At 40.9% G+C, this 14,761-nt stretch overlaps 1 protein-coding gene across 3 annotated transcripts in view; it reads left to right on the forward strand.

The window, feature by feature from the left end:
• Window positions 1-3,496: 3,496 nt before the first annotated feature.
• The window catches only part of LOC149225213 (cation-chloride cotransporter 1-like), a 169,763-nt gene continuing 158,498 nt past the window's right edge, over window positions 3,497-14,761 (forward strand). For 2 of the 3 annotated variants that reach the window (XM_089376999.1, XM_089376998.1), the window contains exon 1: window positions 3,498-3,885. In XM_089376999.1, the coding sequence (XP_089233125.1) occupies window positions 3,858-3,885 (28 nt within the window). In that variant the 5' untranslated portion in view covers window positions 3,498-3,857. Of the gene's footprint in view, window positions 3,886-14,761 lie in introns of all 3 variants that reach the window. The other variant, XM_089376997.1, reaches the window with a different exon arrangement.

Here is a 14,761-nt window from a genome sequence, read left to right on the forward strand (position 1 = left end):
TCTTTTCCTCTTGGTGCTTTCTCCTCTTTGAGACAAATTCTAACACTAAACTGACAAAAGGCTAACAAAAGCTACGAGCTGATGCTTTGAGGTATTTTTATTACTAATGTCTCTATTTTTTCCATTATTTTCCTTCATTTTCCTCCTCACATGCAACCTGTGACTTTTAATCTTCCTTTTCTCCTAATTTCCATTATTTTCATAAATAATGTGCCAAAAATACTTTTTTGCCTTTCCAAAGCCTTAGCCATTGCCTTTGCCAATTTCCCCTTAGCCATAAAACACAACAAGTGATGTCCACTAGGATATTTTTCCCAACATTCAACTTGGAATAAGTGTCCATTGTTCGTGGTCTTATTTTACCTTTATTAACTTTTATTACATGAACTTTTAACATAGGGTTGTTACAATTATAAGATTTCCCTAGAGAGTTGAGACTTACCAAAATACTTTGGTGTCTTTTCTCTTTAATTTCTTAGATATTTAGGGTTGTTAATGATTGAAATATTATTTGTTGTTGTTGTTTTTTTAATTGTACTTCATAATATCCCTATGGTTGAAAATTTTAGAGGTTTGAGATATGGGAAACCTTTGTGATAGAGGTGAAATTTTAGAAGTTGCATTAATTACCATAGTTCAAAAACTTTCAACATGGTTTCAGAGCATTTCGTTTTTTTTACATGGCACAAAGCTTGTGTTGCTAAGATCACTCTAGTTGTAAGAGGGAGCTTGCATTTCATTTGAGTATTACCTTGGAGAGGTGCTTGAACTCGACTGAGGTTGTTGGGTGTGATACCTTAGGGTGCTTGAGATAAGCACTTTGACCCTTGGAAGGGTTGTTTCTTCTCCATATTATAGTTTTTTTTGAGATGGTGATGGCTTTGTTGTCTTGCTTGTCCTCTTATATTATGTCTAATGTTGGACAATGTGACAACCATAAATCTTTGGGACACATGACATATGACCAATCTTTATTACGGAGTAGGAGGGAGCCATGAACATCAAGCTTGGTGATGACTCCACTTATCTCACGAGCAGAGTTCACTCCATTTTCTTTAAATGTATTAAGGTGGTGTTCTTAAGTTGGATAATGTTTTGCTTGTTTTGGGGTTGAAGAAGAATCTACATGACAAACTTAATGTGGAATGTCGCTTTTGAGGGATAATTGTGCACCATTCATGATTGTAGTTGAGCTAGTACAAGAACTTTGGCTATAGGGGTGTGAGAGGGTAGTACTTATAGGTTACTTGTTGACTTAATGGCACTTGTACATTCCAACGGAAGATTAGAAGAGCCTTCCAACTTTAAGGAGATGCATGCACGGCGCGATGCCATGAGATAAGTTAAAAACATACTATCGATATTGAGACGACATCTTATATTAATGGATATAGTGATACTTGTATAGCTTATATGATTGATATTTTAACACAATGGGAGACTATGGTGTGAAGATATGTGATATTTGATGAGGAAATGAGGTCTTCTAGTTCATAGGAATTTCTTTTGATGATTTAGGGGAGAGAGGAGGTTTTTTTTTTAGAGATTGATTCCAAGATTTGAGACGAGTAAGATTTAAAGGGAGTTTAGGTGAGATTGAGTGTGGATATGCCCTCACCTACTGTACCTTGCAGGAAGTCGAGATGGCTTACCCAAACATTACATAAGACTTGAGAGCATATAGGTGGGTTCAAATCTCTAACAAGGGTGAATGTACCTCCTATGAGATATGCTAGTGTGTTGCATTGGTTTCTTACATCCACGAGCCTTCCAACTAACTTGAAGAGGAGAGATGTGATACCTTGAAGGAGGATGATGCTAAGATTGATTCAATGATTGTAGCTAATGGGAGTATTGTAGAGTACATGGACAAAGTCAATAGATTCTATTAGATGGAAGGAGTTAACCATGTACTTAAGGATTCTCCTAGGATGAGAGAATTAACTTAGTTCAAGTTATTTCATTTGCTAGAGTATTTGATATGTATGTAAGGGATTATCATGTTTGCAATTTATTGATAGCCTTGCATTGTTACCTTTACCAGAAGCTTGTTATTTTAGGATCCAAGAGTTGACTTGTGTAGATTTTTATCTTTGTGATCTTGATAAATGTGATCCACTCATCTTGCCCTTGTACGAGGTTATGATTATCTTTGCAAGATGTGGTGTTTGTTGATTTTTGCTTATGATGTTGACTTAAGGAATGATGGTCGTTGGCAGGTTGCTTTTGCTTGAGGGTTATGTTCCTTCACATTCATAGGTGACAAGTATTATTAAGAGGATCAAAGTGTTGTGATAACAGGGTGATAATTTTTTTATAGTTGACATTTGTTGATTTAGGACTACAACAAGTACATATTTGTAGGTGATGAAATTGGTGGATTTGGAGAGGAGTTGACAAGTATCAATGTCAACACTTTCCTCACAAATAAGGAGTGTTAGCTCTTGGGGTTACTTTGAATGTGTTTACACCATGTTTGGGTGTGCTTCAAGAGATTTGGGGTACATGGTGTATTTTTAGGCTTTGAATGGTCTAAGATAGATTTGCACATGGGAGATGGTCCATGGTGGATTCGCACATGGAGATGGCTTACTTAGTCATTGATTGACCTCATTTGGGTGTTTTCTTAGCGTTCTTCCATAGGGCATTGGAGTTCTCTTGATAACTTCGGTGACATTTTTCATGATGGGCACAGAGAGATGATTGCTTGCCCAAAGAATGCCATATCCAGGAAAACAAACACTATACATCTTGAACTAAAGCATTAAATTATAGATATTATAAAGCAACTTAGACTCTTGTATGAAAGCTTCTAATTAACTTAAAGATACCTAAATCATAACAATTTTTATATAGAAAGAAAATACGTAGTTTAACTTATAAATGAAATGACCTTTTTCACCAAAATACAGTGATACAATCTCAAGAAAGATTGTGATTTTGTTGTCATTTAAAATATATTTTTGAATGCATAAATGGATTCAACGCCATGAAAAAGCTCTAGGGCACTCAAATTCTACAGATTAAATATCTTAAGTTTTTGTTTTTAAAAATCTTTGTCAAATTTTGATAAAAATTAACTAGAAAAATACTCCGAAAAAAACCATTTCATCTATTCATTAGACTATGCCTAATGAAAAAACTATAAAATTAATAATATTTTTTCCAAAAAAATATTATATACTTGACAAAATTTACTTGGTCCTCTTAAATGAAATCACATAATCTCATCCCATGACCCAAAATGCAAACACCACCTCGCATATAACCTTCAAGAATGAAATATCATATACTTATCAAGGCAAGGACAATAAATGACAACAAAGTATGAATCAAACACTTGAATTTTATTTAAATATGTAGAAGATACAAGTTCAAATAGAAAGCACATAGAACTTTCAAATGCAAACAAATAAAAGAAAAATAAAAAACGATGCAACAAAACACTTTTACGGAAAATAATAATAAAGATTTACCGAGTCATGACATGACACACAGAGACGTGGATATTTAGAAGTCTCCTAGGTTTGCGGTCTGATACTTTGGTGGGAGAAAGGGGACGCGCGCAGTCTACACACAAATTATATACGTCACAGATCTACGGTTTCGTGCTCCCCTCTCCCACCTCATCTTTAAATTCAATTAATATCGACATTCGCCTCTCTGATTGGCCGGGGTTTCAGCGACATTCAATCGCCCGGCGTTACAGGGTTATTTTGATTGTAAGATCATGGAAAACGGTGGAGTCGAACCCGAGAACGGGCGGTACGGGGCGCAGGATGGCAGACATTACCGGGCCGTAGCCGCTCATGACAGGCCTGTGGTTGAATTAGCTACTGTTCCGGCGAGATCTGCAGATGCAAATAGCTCTGAGGATTCTATCAAGTAAGCCCTTTTTGATTTAGAGAAGCAAAAAATCATGAATTATTTTTAGTTCTCTGGGAATTTTATGTGCATAAGTTAGATGACGGCCGCCTTCGGTATTTTATCTGCGTAAATTCTACATTTGTTGTGCAATTTTCTAATTTTCTTTAATTTAAAAAATGTCATTCGCATTTGTTTCGCGATTTTCTGATTTGCTTTAACTTTTCTTTCTTTTTATAATAGAAAACTCGTTCCTGTGTATTGTTAATCCCGATCAACGTCTTGCGAATTTATAATGCTTGATTTTGCTGACTTGTCATATTACTACGCTTTTAATAATGGTTATTTTCGGGTATTTTTATCTGGAATAATACAATTGTGAAATCATGAATGCTGTCCTTCAAAATGTGGAGTAAAGCTATGCATAAAATGTCAAATATGATATATGCCTACCACAAATGTATACATGTATAATATAACCTTACACGAATTTTTAATGAGCTATTCTCAGAAAAATTGCATTTAAAATTATAAATGTAAAACCATGAACAATGTCATTCAATAATAACAATTGTGACTTTATGAATGAAATCTCAAATAGTCCATATCTTCCACAAAATGTAGAGAATTTGGTTGTATAATATAATTTCAGTAGAACAATTTTCACTAGCAGTTAATTTCAAATCTGATCAGCCTATGATCAAGTCCATTGTCCATTAGGGATGCTATTAACTTCTTTTAAATGCGAAAAATTAAATGTCATTAACTTTGCTGGTTTTTTTTATCTTGCGGTGTCCTGTTTCTGTCAATTACTACTGTGTAATTATCTTATGACTGTGCTATTGCTATCTTCAGATTTTACTGTGCTTGTAAACAAAGAATATGAAACAGCAAACTCAAGCAATCACACACATAGAACACAAAGGATTTAACTTGGAAATCCAAACGGGAAAACTGGCATCAAAGAGGAGGCTTGCCTAACTGCAAAGAATATCATGAAGACGTAGATCACAAATCAGGCTCAGTTAAAGTTCTGCTATTTTTATGCCAATGACTAGCAAAAAGGAACGGGCACCATCCGTAATCTACTCTTGGTACACCCAAGTAGGCAAACACTGGTGCATAACAAAGATTCATGTTTTCTTATTACGAGCTAGCAATTTTAGCAATGGCTTCCACTTATTTGGAAGGAAGACTCACCAACTAAACTATAGGTGATCTCTTGTTGTAGATACAACTACAAGTTTGTCCTCCTCCTGCTTTGGAATCTTGGCTTTGCCACCAGCTTTAAAGGCTAAAATGATTTTTCCCCTCTCTGCATGAATACTGAATCTTCTCTACAGTTAATTAGAAGACTATCTCCTTCTTCATTGCTGTAATGTGGGCAACTTCTGAAATTGGCCTTTAGCACCCTAGTGAACTAATTGTTTGTGATTCCAAAATATTGAATCAACACAATTGAACATGTCTCTTTTGCTAGTCTTCTTGAGTGCTTGATACACCCATCTAGGCAAACACTGGTGTATAACAAAGATTCTTGTTTTCTTTGCATTATGACCTAGCAATTTCGGCAAGGATTTCCTCTTATTTGAAAGGAAGACTCACCAACTAAACTGTAGGCTTAGTAACATGACACATCCTCCGCCCCTCATGTCATGTATTTCATGTGTCAGACACGACACATGAGTGACTCGATTTTGACTGGTGTCCGACATGAGCCCTATTGGTGTCTCAAAATTTGGACAAGTGTCTAGGGAAAAAGCATCTTAAAATTGATTTATTGCTTCATTCTTATGCAATTCAGTCATAGGTTTGGAGCTCTCAAAGGTTTTGGAGTGCAACTAAGGACAATTAAGCAGTGTTAGAAGGGATTCCAAGTGTTGGCAAGTCCATTTGTCTAGGCCCTACTAATGCTATGCAATTAAGTAAAAGTGACATCCTCCTTCGTCTTCTATTTTCATCCTTTTACTTAAAATTTAACATTACCATTAATTGATTCAAGATGTTTGAGTGTGGTTCTGATCTCATTGGATTTCATATGGAGAAAGTAGAATTTTAGATCCCACTCAAAATCTGGTAGACTTAACAATTTTTAGGATTTCAGGATTGGGGGAATTGCAACGTTTCCATTTGAGTTGGTCATGTATGTATGTAACTAGCATTTATTTATGAGGACCTAGCCCAATATGTACCTCGATGTTGGAGGCATTAATTGTTGAACTCGTCTGTCATGACCCTAGTAAAAATATACCTATCGCTCAAGCAAAATTTCTAATTGACATGTTAACCTTTTTCTATCTTATTTTAATGCTTAGAGGGTGATATTGATGATGAGGATCCCAAGATAGGCAATGATTTTGATGATATGTAGAACCAATTATTTGTTGTCGCATGATTTTTTTGGACTCTATATGGCATTTTGGGCCTCTCTGTTGTATTTTTTGGTTCAAAGATGGATTGCACTCAATGTTATTTTGGTTATATGTATTAGTTGTATGATTGAATTTGTATCATCATCATGTAAATGTTTTATATATTTCATATTTTATGTGTAATTCACTAATTTGTTATATTTTTTAATATATAATATATAATGTGTCCTTCGTGTCATGTTCTGGGGGGTCACCATGTCATGTGTCAGATACTCATATTTTCATGTCCTTCATGTCCCATGTCCTTGTGTCATGTGACTTAGACTATAGGTGATCTCTTGTTGTAGATACAACTACAATTTTGTCCTTCTTTTACTTTGGAATCTTGGTGTTGCCAAAAGCTTTAAAATTGATTTTTTCCCTCTCTGCATGAATTCTGAATCTCCTTCATGGTCAATTTGAAGACTATCTCCTTCTTCATTGTTGTAACGTGGGCAACTTCTGAAATTGGCCTTTAGTGCCCTAGTGAACCAATTGTTTGTGGTTCCAAAATATTGAATCAACATAGTTCAACATGGATTTTTTGATAGTCTTCTTGACTGCTTGAGCTCTTTCTCTAGGAGTGGAATTATCATCTTGTCATCCACAAATGTGATGCAGGAGCATAAACTCATGTGAATCATTTGTTGCCTAGACCAAAGGGGTCTTGGAGTTTTCTAAAGGGAGTGGATTCCCTGAATTAAAACTTGTTTAAATTAAGTAAATTTCTTATGTAAATACGTGTCCTAGTTCTTGAAGGGAATCTAGGTTTGTTATGGGAGTTTTCATGAGTATTCTTGGCCAAGTGGCACATTGAAAAAAGAGACAAATAATTAGGCTGAAGTGTTATGTAGTTTCTAGAGAGGAGGATAGGTGTACCAAAATTGGGGAACTTTTGGTTATTGACTAGATATTTTAAATAGGAGAGGATAGGAGAGGTTAAGGGACCAAGCGAAGTCCGATAGAGAGTAAATGGGTTAGTCATTGTAGAATCAAGCCAATTTGTACATAGTTTGTGCTAATAATAATTGTGTGAAACATCCTCTATTCATTGTGTGTTTGACCTCTGTAGTGTTGTGTTAATATTTTGTGATGAGTGGAGACAACTAAATCCTCTCATATCTATAGTCTCTGCATATTATAATCTCGGTGTGTAATATTCCTAGTGGTAAATATTAAGTAAATTGTACCAAGAGCCGAGCCATTTTATTAACTGAGAAAACAAGGTACATATAAATGAAGAAGAGGAACCTGGGCTTGCTACAAGAAACTAGTCAAGTCCCAGGTGAAAATGGAGTTGCCCAAGTGCTGGAAATTGCTCTCCCCAAGTCTTTGTGCCAACCTAGTAAATTCTGCTATTGCTGACTGGAAGGGAACAAATATTCGACCCTCCAAAGTGCTCAGGAAATTTTATAAATTCAGCTGTAGCATCCCCTCCATATATCCACCAAAACCCAGAAGGGGTTTGTCCACCTGAACAACCACCCCAAGACCCACCAAAAAGTGCGAATTGCCCAGTGACACTGGCTCTACGCACTGCTGGAGAAATGCTGCCAAAGCCCCTCAATCCAACAAAAAATTACCAACAAATGTCTGCCCAGAACTCCCACAAAATCCTTCTGGAAAAACCTACTCTTCTTATGCCCAAAAGCTCAGCTCCCTAGCTCCCACGAATTTGCCCACGAAGGCCTCTACGCAGGCCCTCGAAAGCAAGTGTTGGCTCTGCAAGTTTTCCCACAGAATTGGTCCCATCTGTCATTTCACTTTCAAAATATGAGCAAGGACTCCCTTCAAAAACCTAGCGAGGGATTTGCGCTGTAGCTGCTCCTCTAAAGGGGGTGCGAATTCTGCCTCTACGCCTAGTTCGCCCCAGAAACCCACAATGATCACCTACAATACTTCCCAGAACAATCCTGTAATGATACAAGAATTCCCTCCTAGGGATGGCACTCAATGTCCACCAAAGGTAGGGTGAGATTCTTGCTTGGAAATCTCTTGTGCCAAACAACACATTGTTGACTTGGCTAAACAATACAAGCAAACCAAGGTTCAATTGTCAAATGATCAAAAAGTCCCAAAATGAGAGCTCCATCTCCTAATTATAATTTCCATCTCCCTGTCTCCTTGTGGGCTCCACTCGTCAAATCTCCTCTTTCCTCCTTTTCCCTCCAAGTTGAATTTCCATGGGGGTGCGTATTCCACATGGAGTGCCCCCCACCTTCCACTAGCTCCACAAGTTTTCCATTTCTCCCAATGTTGTGTCCTTTTCCTTCTCCCAAAATTAAGTGTCCCCATTTTATCCAATTTTCCTACGTCTTAAGCCAAAAAGGTGTTCATCTAACCAAAATTGCAAATTAGTGAAACTGCTTATTAATTTTAATTAGAGGGGACATCACAGTCCTCCCCTCCCAAATGTTGCTTGTCCTCAAGAAATTGTAATGTTTGGTGTTGTAAAATCTATTCACCCTCCCATGTAGCATCCTCATCTGGCAGGTCTTTCCATCGTATCAGAAATTCCCTGATGACCTTGTTCCTTAGCTTCCTCTCTCTAGTCTCCAAAATAGCCTTAGGCACCAGGACCAAGTGCCCCTCATCATCCAAAGGAGGCAGCTCTGTAGCTGCTGGTACTTGCTGTCCCAAAGCCTCTTTTAGGCAAGGAAACATGAAATATGTTATGGACCTTGCTTCATGGGGGAAGCTTCAACTCATATGCTACCTCCCCAACTCACCTGGTGATCTTGTAAGGCCCCATAAAAATGGGTTTTAAGCTTCTTTGCCCCTCTTTGTTTGAGAGTGGACTGCTTATATGGTTGGAGGCTCAAGAAGACTAGGTCCCCAACCTCAAAATGCCTCTCTACTCTGCCCCTTTTTGCATACAACTTCTGCTTGTTTTAAGCAGTCTGTAGGTTATCCTTGAGAGCTCTAAGGATATCCTGACACTCTTGTATCCAATCCTTGGCCCTGTTGTCTCCAAAATTCATGTAAGCAAAAGTCAGTGCATCATAACCATACAAAGCTCGGAATGAAGACATACCTATGGACATGTGGTAGGTAGTATTATAGCAGTACTCGCCAAGATGCAACCACTGTACCCACGCATGCAATTGCCCCGTCACATAATTGCGCAAGTAGCCCTCCAACCATTTGTTCACAATCTTTGTCTGTCCGTCGGTCTGCGGGTGATAGATAGTACTAGGGCCCAGGGGTGAGCTCAGTACCCACAAACCAAAACAACTCCTGCCCGAAATCGCCCTTAAATCTATTGTCTCGATCGTTAACAATGGTCTTTGGGAGACCATGCAGTCTAAACACCTCTTTGAAAAATAACTCTGCTACCTGCGAGGTTGAGCACCGAGCGGAATAGCAAAGAAATGGGCAAACTTCCACCACCACATAAATGCAATCCTTGCCCTGCATCGCGGGCAGCCCTATGACGAAGTCCATGGAGATACTCTCCCATTTATCGTCTGACATGTATCACACTCCCGTACATGCCTCAAGACGTCCTCCTTGAGGCCCCTCCATGTAAAACACTCTAATGGTCCTGTATGTCTTAAGGAATCCCTGATGTCATGCCAATGGAGAGTCATGTGCAACCTGCATAATCTCCTTAACTGAGAGCTTGGCACCAAGTAAATCTGGTTTTTGTAATAGATCACCTCATCCATCACCTGGTACCGGTCATCCTCTACCTTGACATCAAGGATCTCGCATGCATGACGATCCTTGGAGTACTCAACCAACAGTTGTGTCCTCCAATCCGGGGTAATGCTCATAAGTGAGAGGGTAACAGGCCTCTTAGACAACGCATCTGCCACAACGTTCTGTCGTCTCTTGACATACTCTATGTCAAAGTGATATGCATGAATCTTTCTCACCCACTTCTGCTGTCTCTCCTAGAACTGCTTTTGCTCCAAAAGGAATCTAAGATTGTCGTGGTTAGTCTTTACTTGAACTTGTTGCCTACCAAATACTGTTGAAACATGGCCAATGCATAAATGATGGCCAACATCTCCTTGTCATAAATGGGATACAACCTCTCACGGGGCTGCAACTTTTGACTCTCGAAAGCAATAGGATGTCCACACTCTAGTACAAAAGGCTGTATGAAATCTGGTAGTGCAACAATGGAAAACTGCTCATCACCTTCTTGAGGCACTCAAAAACCTCCTACGCCCCCTCTGCCCATCCAAATGCTCCCTTTTTCATCAAATCAGTGAAGGGCGACCTTCTAGGAGAATCCCCGCACAAATTTCCTGTAGTAAGTGAAAATGCCCAAGAATCCCCGCAACTTCGTTACATTCCTGGGTGTAGGCCAGTCTCTGATGGCCCTGATCTTCTCTTGGTGAACTCGCACCCCATCCTCACCAATAATGTGGCCAAGGTACAACATCTTTGTAAGTCCAAACTCACACTTGGACACCTTGGCATATAGTCGCTGCTCCTCTAGGATGCACAACACCTCCTCCAACTTCCAAGTGCTGTAGGTGCTCCTCCCATGCCCTGCTATAGATCAGTATGTTGTCAAAGAAAACCAAGACATATTTGCGCAACTGCCTGCGGAACACATGGTTCATACATGACTAAAAGGTAGCAGGTGCATTGGTTAGCCTAAAGGGCATCGCCAAAAACTCAAAGTGGCCATAATGACACTCGAAGGTTGTCTTCGAGATATCGTGCTCCCTCTCCCGAATTTGATGGTATCCCAATCGCAAATCTATCTTGGAGAAGTATTTGGCTCCTCTAAGCTCGTCCATCAACTCATTTATGCGGGGTATCGGGTATCGGTTCTTCAGGGTCTTCTTGTTCAGGGCCCTGTAATCTATGCACATGCAGAGGGTCTCGTCTTTCGTCTTCACTAGTACCATTGATCAAGCGAAAGGGCTAGAGCTAGGCCTGATATGTCCCAAGTCGGGCAACTCCTGTATAGCTCGCTCAATCTCATCCCGATAAGCCTTGGGATGCTTATATGGGTTGGTGATCATAGTGTGTACATCCTCCTCTAGCTCAATAGTGTGCTCAAATCCCCTGTTAGGTGGTCGTCCTAGTGGAATGTCCCCAAACACTGCCGAGTACCTGTCTAAGATGGCCTGAATATCCGGATGTGGTGGCCAGGGCTTATCCCCTGCATCTTAAATCTTGAGCTCTATTGCCCACTCTATATCCCCACGTCTCAAATCCGCCTCCATCCTATGTGCCGACACTATCTATGGTGGATACGAGTGCATGCCCCTCAGCATAACCAACTTCCCATCCGGCCCCGTGAACTCCATCTCCAACTTCCTCCAATCGATGGTGACACACCCAAGAGAGTAAAGCCACTGAAATCCCATCACCACATTGGTGTCTGGAACATCGACCACAAAGAAGTGATCAGTCACTGAGTAATTTCCCATAGTCACTGTCAGACTAGGGACGTACCTGGTACACTGCATAGTCTTGTCTCCTGGTACCAAGATTGAAAAACCCTCAAAGCCCTCTGTCTGTATGCCTCTCTGCTCCACCATCTACACATCAATGAAGTTGTGGGTAGCCCCACTGTCCACCAAAACTGCTACACGCTGCCCCTGCACTGTGCCTCTGATCCTCAATGTTAAGTACTTGGGGACTCCCCTTAGTGAAGCGATGACCCCTCTAGTGGGTCTAAAAGGGCTTCCATCCGGTGGGGGTGGTGCTCCTCCTCCTCCACCTCCTCCAATAGTTTGCAGCTCACTGCCTCCTACTCAATGTCATCCTTCGACTCACTATCCGAGAACACCTCTATGTAATGGGCCTTGCCCTTGGTGCACCTATGCCTAGGTGCCCATGGCTCCTGACAAGTGAAGCACAACTTCCTCATACGGAGGTCTCTCCTAGTCTCATCATCTAATTGTCCACGCCCCTGAACATCTCTTGGTGGTGGGGGTCTAGTGTCTCGGCCTCTCGGTGGGAATGGGGCTCAAGGTGGCACTGGTGCTCTCGTCTTGGGAATTGCATCCTACAAATCCCGTGTACGGTTCACTACCTCCTAAAAGTGTAGTGGGCTTGCTCGATCTCACTAGCTCACACAAAGTCTCAACCAAGCCCTCCACAAATGTATAAACCCTCCCGACCTCTGACAAGTTTGGCACCATCATAGACAACCCCAAGAACTCTGCTATGTAATTCTTTGGGTTGTCGGTCTGCTTGAGCTAGGTTAGCTCTCTGAAATGGGTCTTAGGATCCCTCTTGTCAAATTGCTCCACAACCCTCTGTGTAAAGTCCTCATAGGAGGTTACACTAGCATGCCCTAGAGTAGTCAATTTGTGGAACCACCATCAATCATGTGCTCCCCCCTCCAAATGCAAGGTGGCCATCTTAATGGCTTACAACTCCGTCGTCCAACTATGTTGGAAATAAGTGTCTAGTTTTTCCAACCATGCTCTAGCCATGCACTTGGATGACCCATCAAATGTGGGGAGATACATCCTCCCAATGCTATGCTGCAACCCTGAGCTCTGCATGCCTGAACCTCCTGCACATCTGCCCTTGTTGTTTTGCTTTAACTGGCAGTAATCTCTGAAGCTCAATGTAGCTCAAAACTCTTCCCCCATCGATGGCCACTCACGGATGTAGTCCCCCACGAGCATCTCGTCTTGTCCTGCCTGCTCTCCAATCCCAGGTGGCAAAAACTTGAGGAAGGTGGATCGAGTTGGCCCACTAAAAGCGTGAGGATGGGTCAAAGGGCAAATGGTGGTCGAACTGATGGGATGCACTCGACTCTCCCCTATTATGAACTCCTTGTGGACACTTTTGTGTTGATTCTGTTATTTCTTCCAACATATCTTTCTGCGCCTTGGCCAAATCATTCAAAGCCTTAAAGAGGCTATTGAAGGCTGCCTGTTCTTTGCTCACTAGTTCCACCATGCTTGCCTTTTCTATTCCTTGCTTTAGGGCCTTAGAATCAGCTGTGATCTCCAATTCTCTTTCTCTGGTCCTATACCTATGCCTCCCGTAGGTAATGTCTTGCTTGTCTTCTGGGGTCATAGAAGATTTACCCCAAGGCTGAGCCAAGACCGGTGCTCTAATACCACTATAATATTCCTAGTGGGAAATATTAAGTGATAACAACAAATAAAACATAGACCAACAACCATAAAACTAACACATTGACATAATGACAAATTGCACCAGAAATTGTACCAAGAGCCAAGCCATTTTATTAACTGTGAAAGCAAGGTACATATAAATGAAGAAGAGGAACCTGGGCTTGCTATAGCAAGCTAGTCAAGTCCCAAGTGAAAATGGAGCTGCCCAAGTGCTGGAAATTGCGCTCCCCAAGTCTCGGTGCCAACCCAGTAAATTCTGCTACTACTGAGTAGAAGGGAACATATGTTTGACCCTCAAAAGTGCTTAGAAAGTTTTATAAATTCAGTTGTAGCCTCCCCTCCATATATCCACCAAAACCTAGAAAGGGTTTGTCCACCCGAACAACCACCCCAAGACCCACCAAAAAGTGTGAATTGCCTAGTGACACGGGCTGTACGGATTGTTGGAGAAATGCTGCCAAAGCCCCTCAATCCACCAGAAAATCACCAACAAACGTCTGCCCAAACTCCCTCAAAATCTTCCTGGAAAACCCTGCTCTTCTTTTGCCCAAAAACTCTGCTCCCTAGCTCCCATGAATCTACCCAGGAAGGCCTCTACACAGGCCCTGGAAAGAAAGTGTTGGCTCTACAAGTTTCCCATAGAATTGGTCCCGACTCTCACTCCAATTCACCTGCAAAATATGAGCAAGGACTCCCTTCAAAAACCCAGCAAGAGATCTGCGTTGTAGTTGCTCCTCTAAAGGGGGTGCAAATTCTGCCTCAATGCCCAATCTACCCCAGAAAACCACCGTGATCACCCGCAATACTTTTCGGAACAATCCCCAATGATACAAGAATTTCCTCCTAAGGATGGCACTCAAGGTCCACCGAAGGTAGGGTGAGATTCCCACTTGGAAATTTCTTGTGCTGAACAGCACATTGTTGACTTGGCTAAACAACACAAGCAAACCAAGGTTCAATTGTCAAATGATCAAAAAGTCCCAAAATGAGAGCTCCATCTCCTATTTATAATTTCCATCTCCCTCTCTCCTTGTGGGCTCCACCCATCGAATCTCCTCTTTCCTCCTTTTCCCTCCAAGTCAAATTTCCAAGGGGGTGTGTATTCCACATGGAGTGGCCCCCACCTTCCACTAGCTCCACGATTTTTCCCTTTCTCCCAATGTTGTGTCCTTTTCCTTCTCCCAAAATTAAGTGGCCCCGTTCTATCCACTTTTCCTAAGTCTTAAGCCAAAAATGTGTCCATCTAACCAAAATTACAAAATTAGTGAGGTTGCTTATTAATTTTAATTAGAGGGGACATCACACAATGTAGCGAGGATTCCCTCTTGAGATAATCAACCCATTGGAGGATTGAGTGGTTGTAGGTTTTATCTCGAGGATCATAAGTTAATCGTTAACAATGGTTATTTCGGGGTTTGC

The sequence above is a fragment of the Pinus tabuliformis genome, chromosome J (assembly GCF_031772625.1).
Source record: "Pinus tabuliformis cultivar Carrire ecotype Pingquan chromosome J, CPIR1, whole genome shotgun sequence".
In the NCBI taxonomy this organism is placed as follows: Eukaryota; Viridiplantae; Streptophyta; class Pinopsida; order Pinales; family Pinaceae; genus Pinus; species Pinus tabuliformis.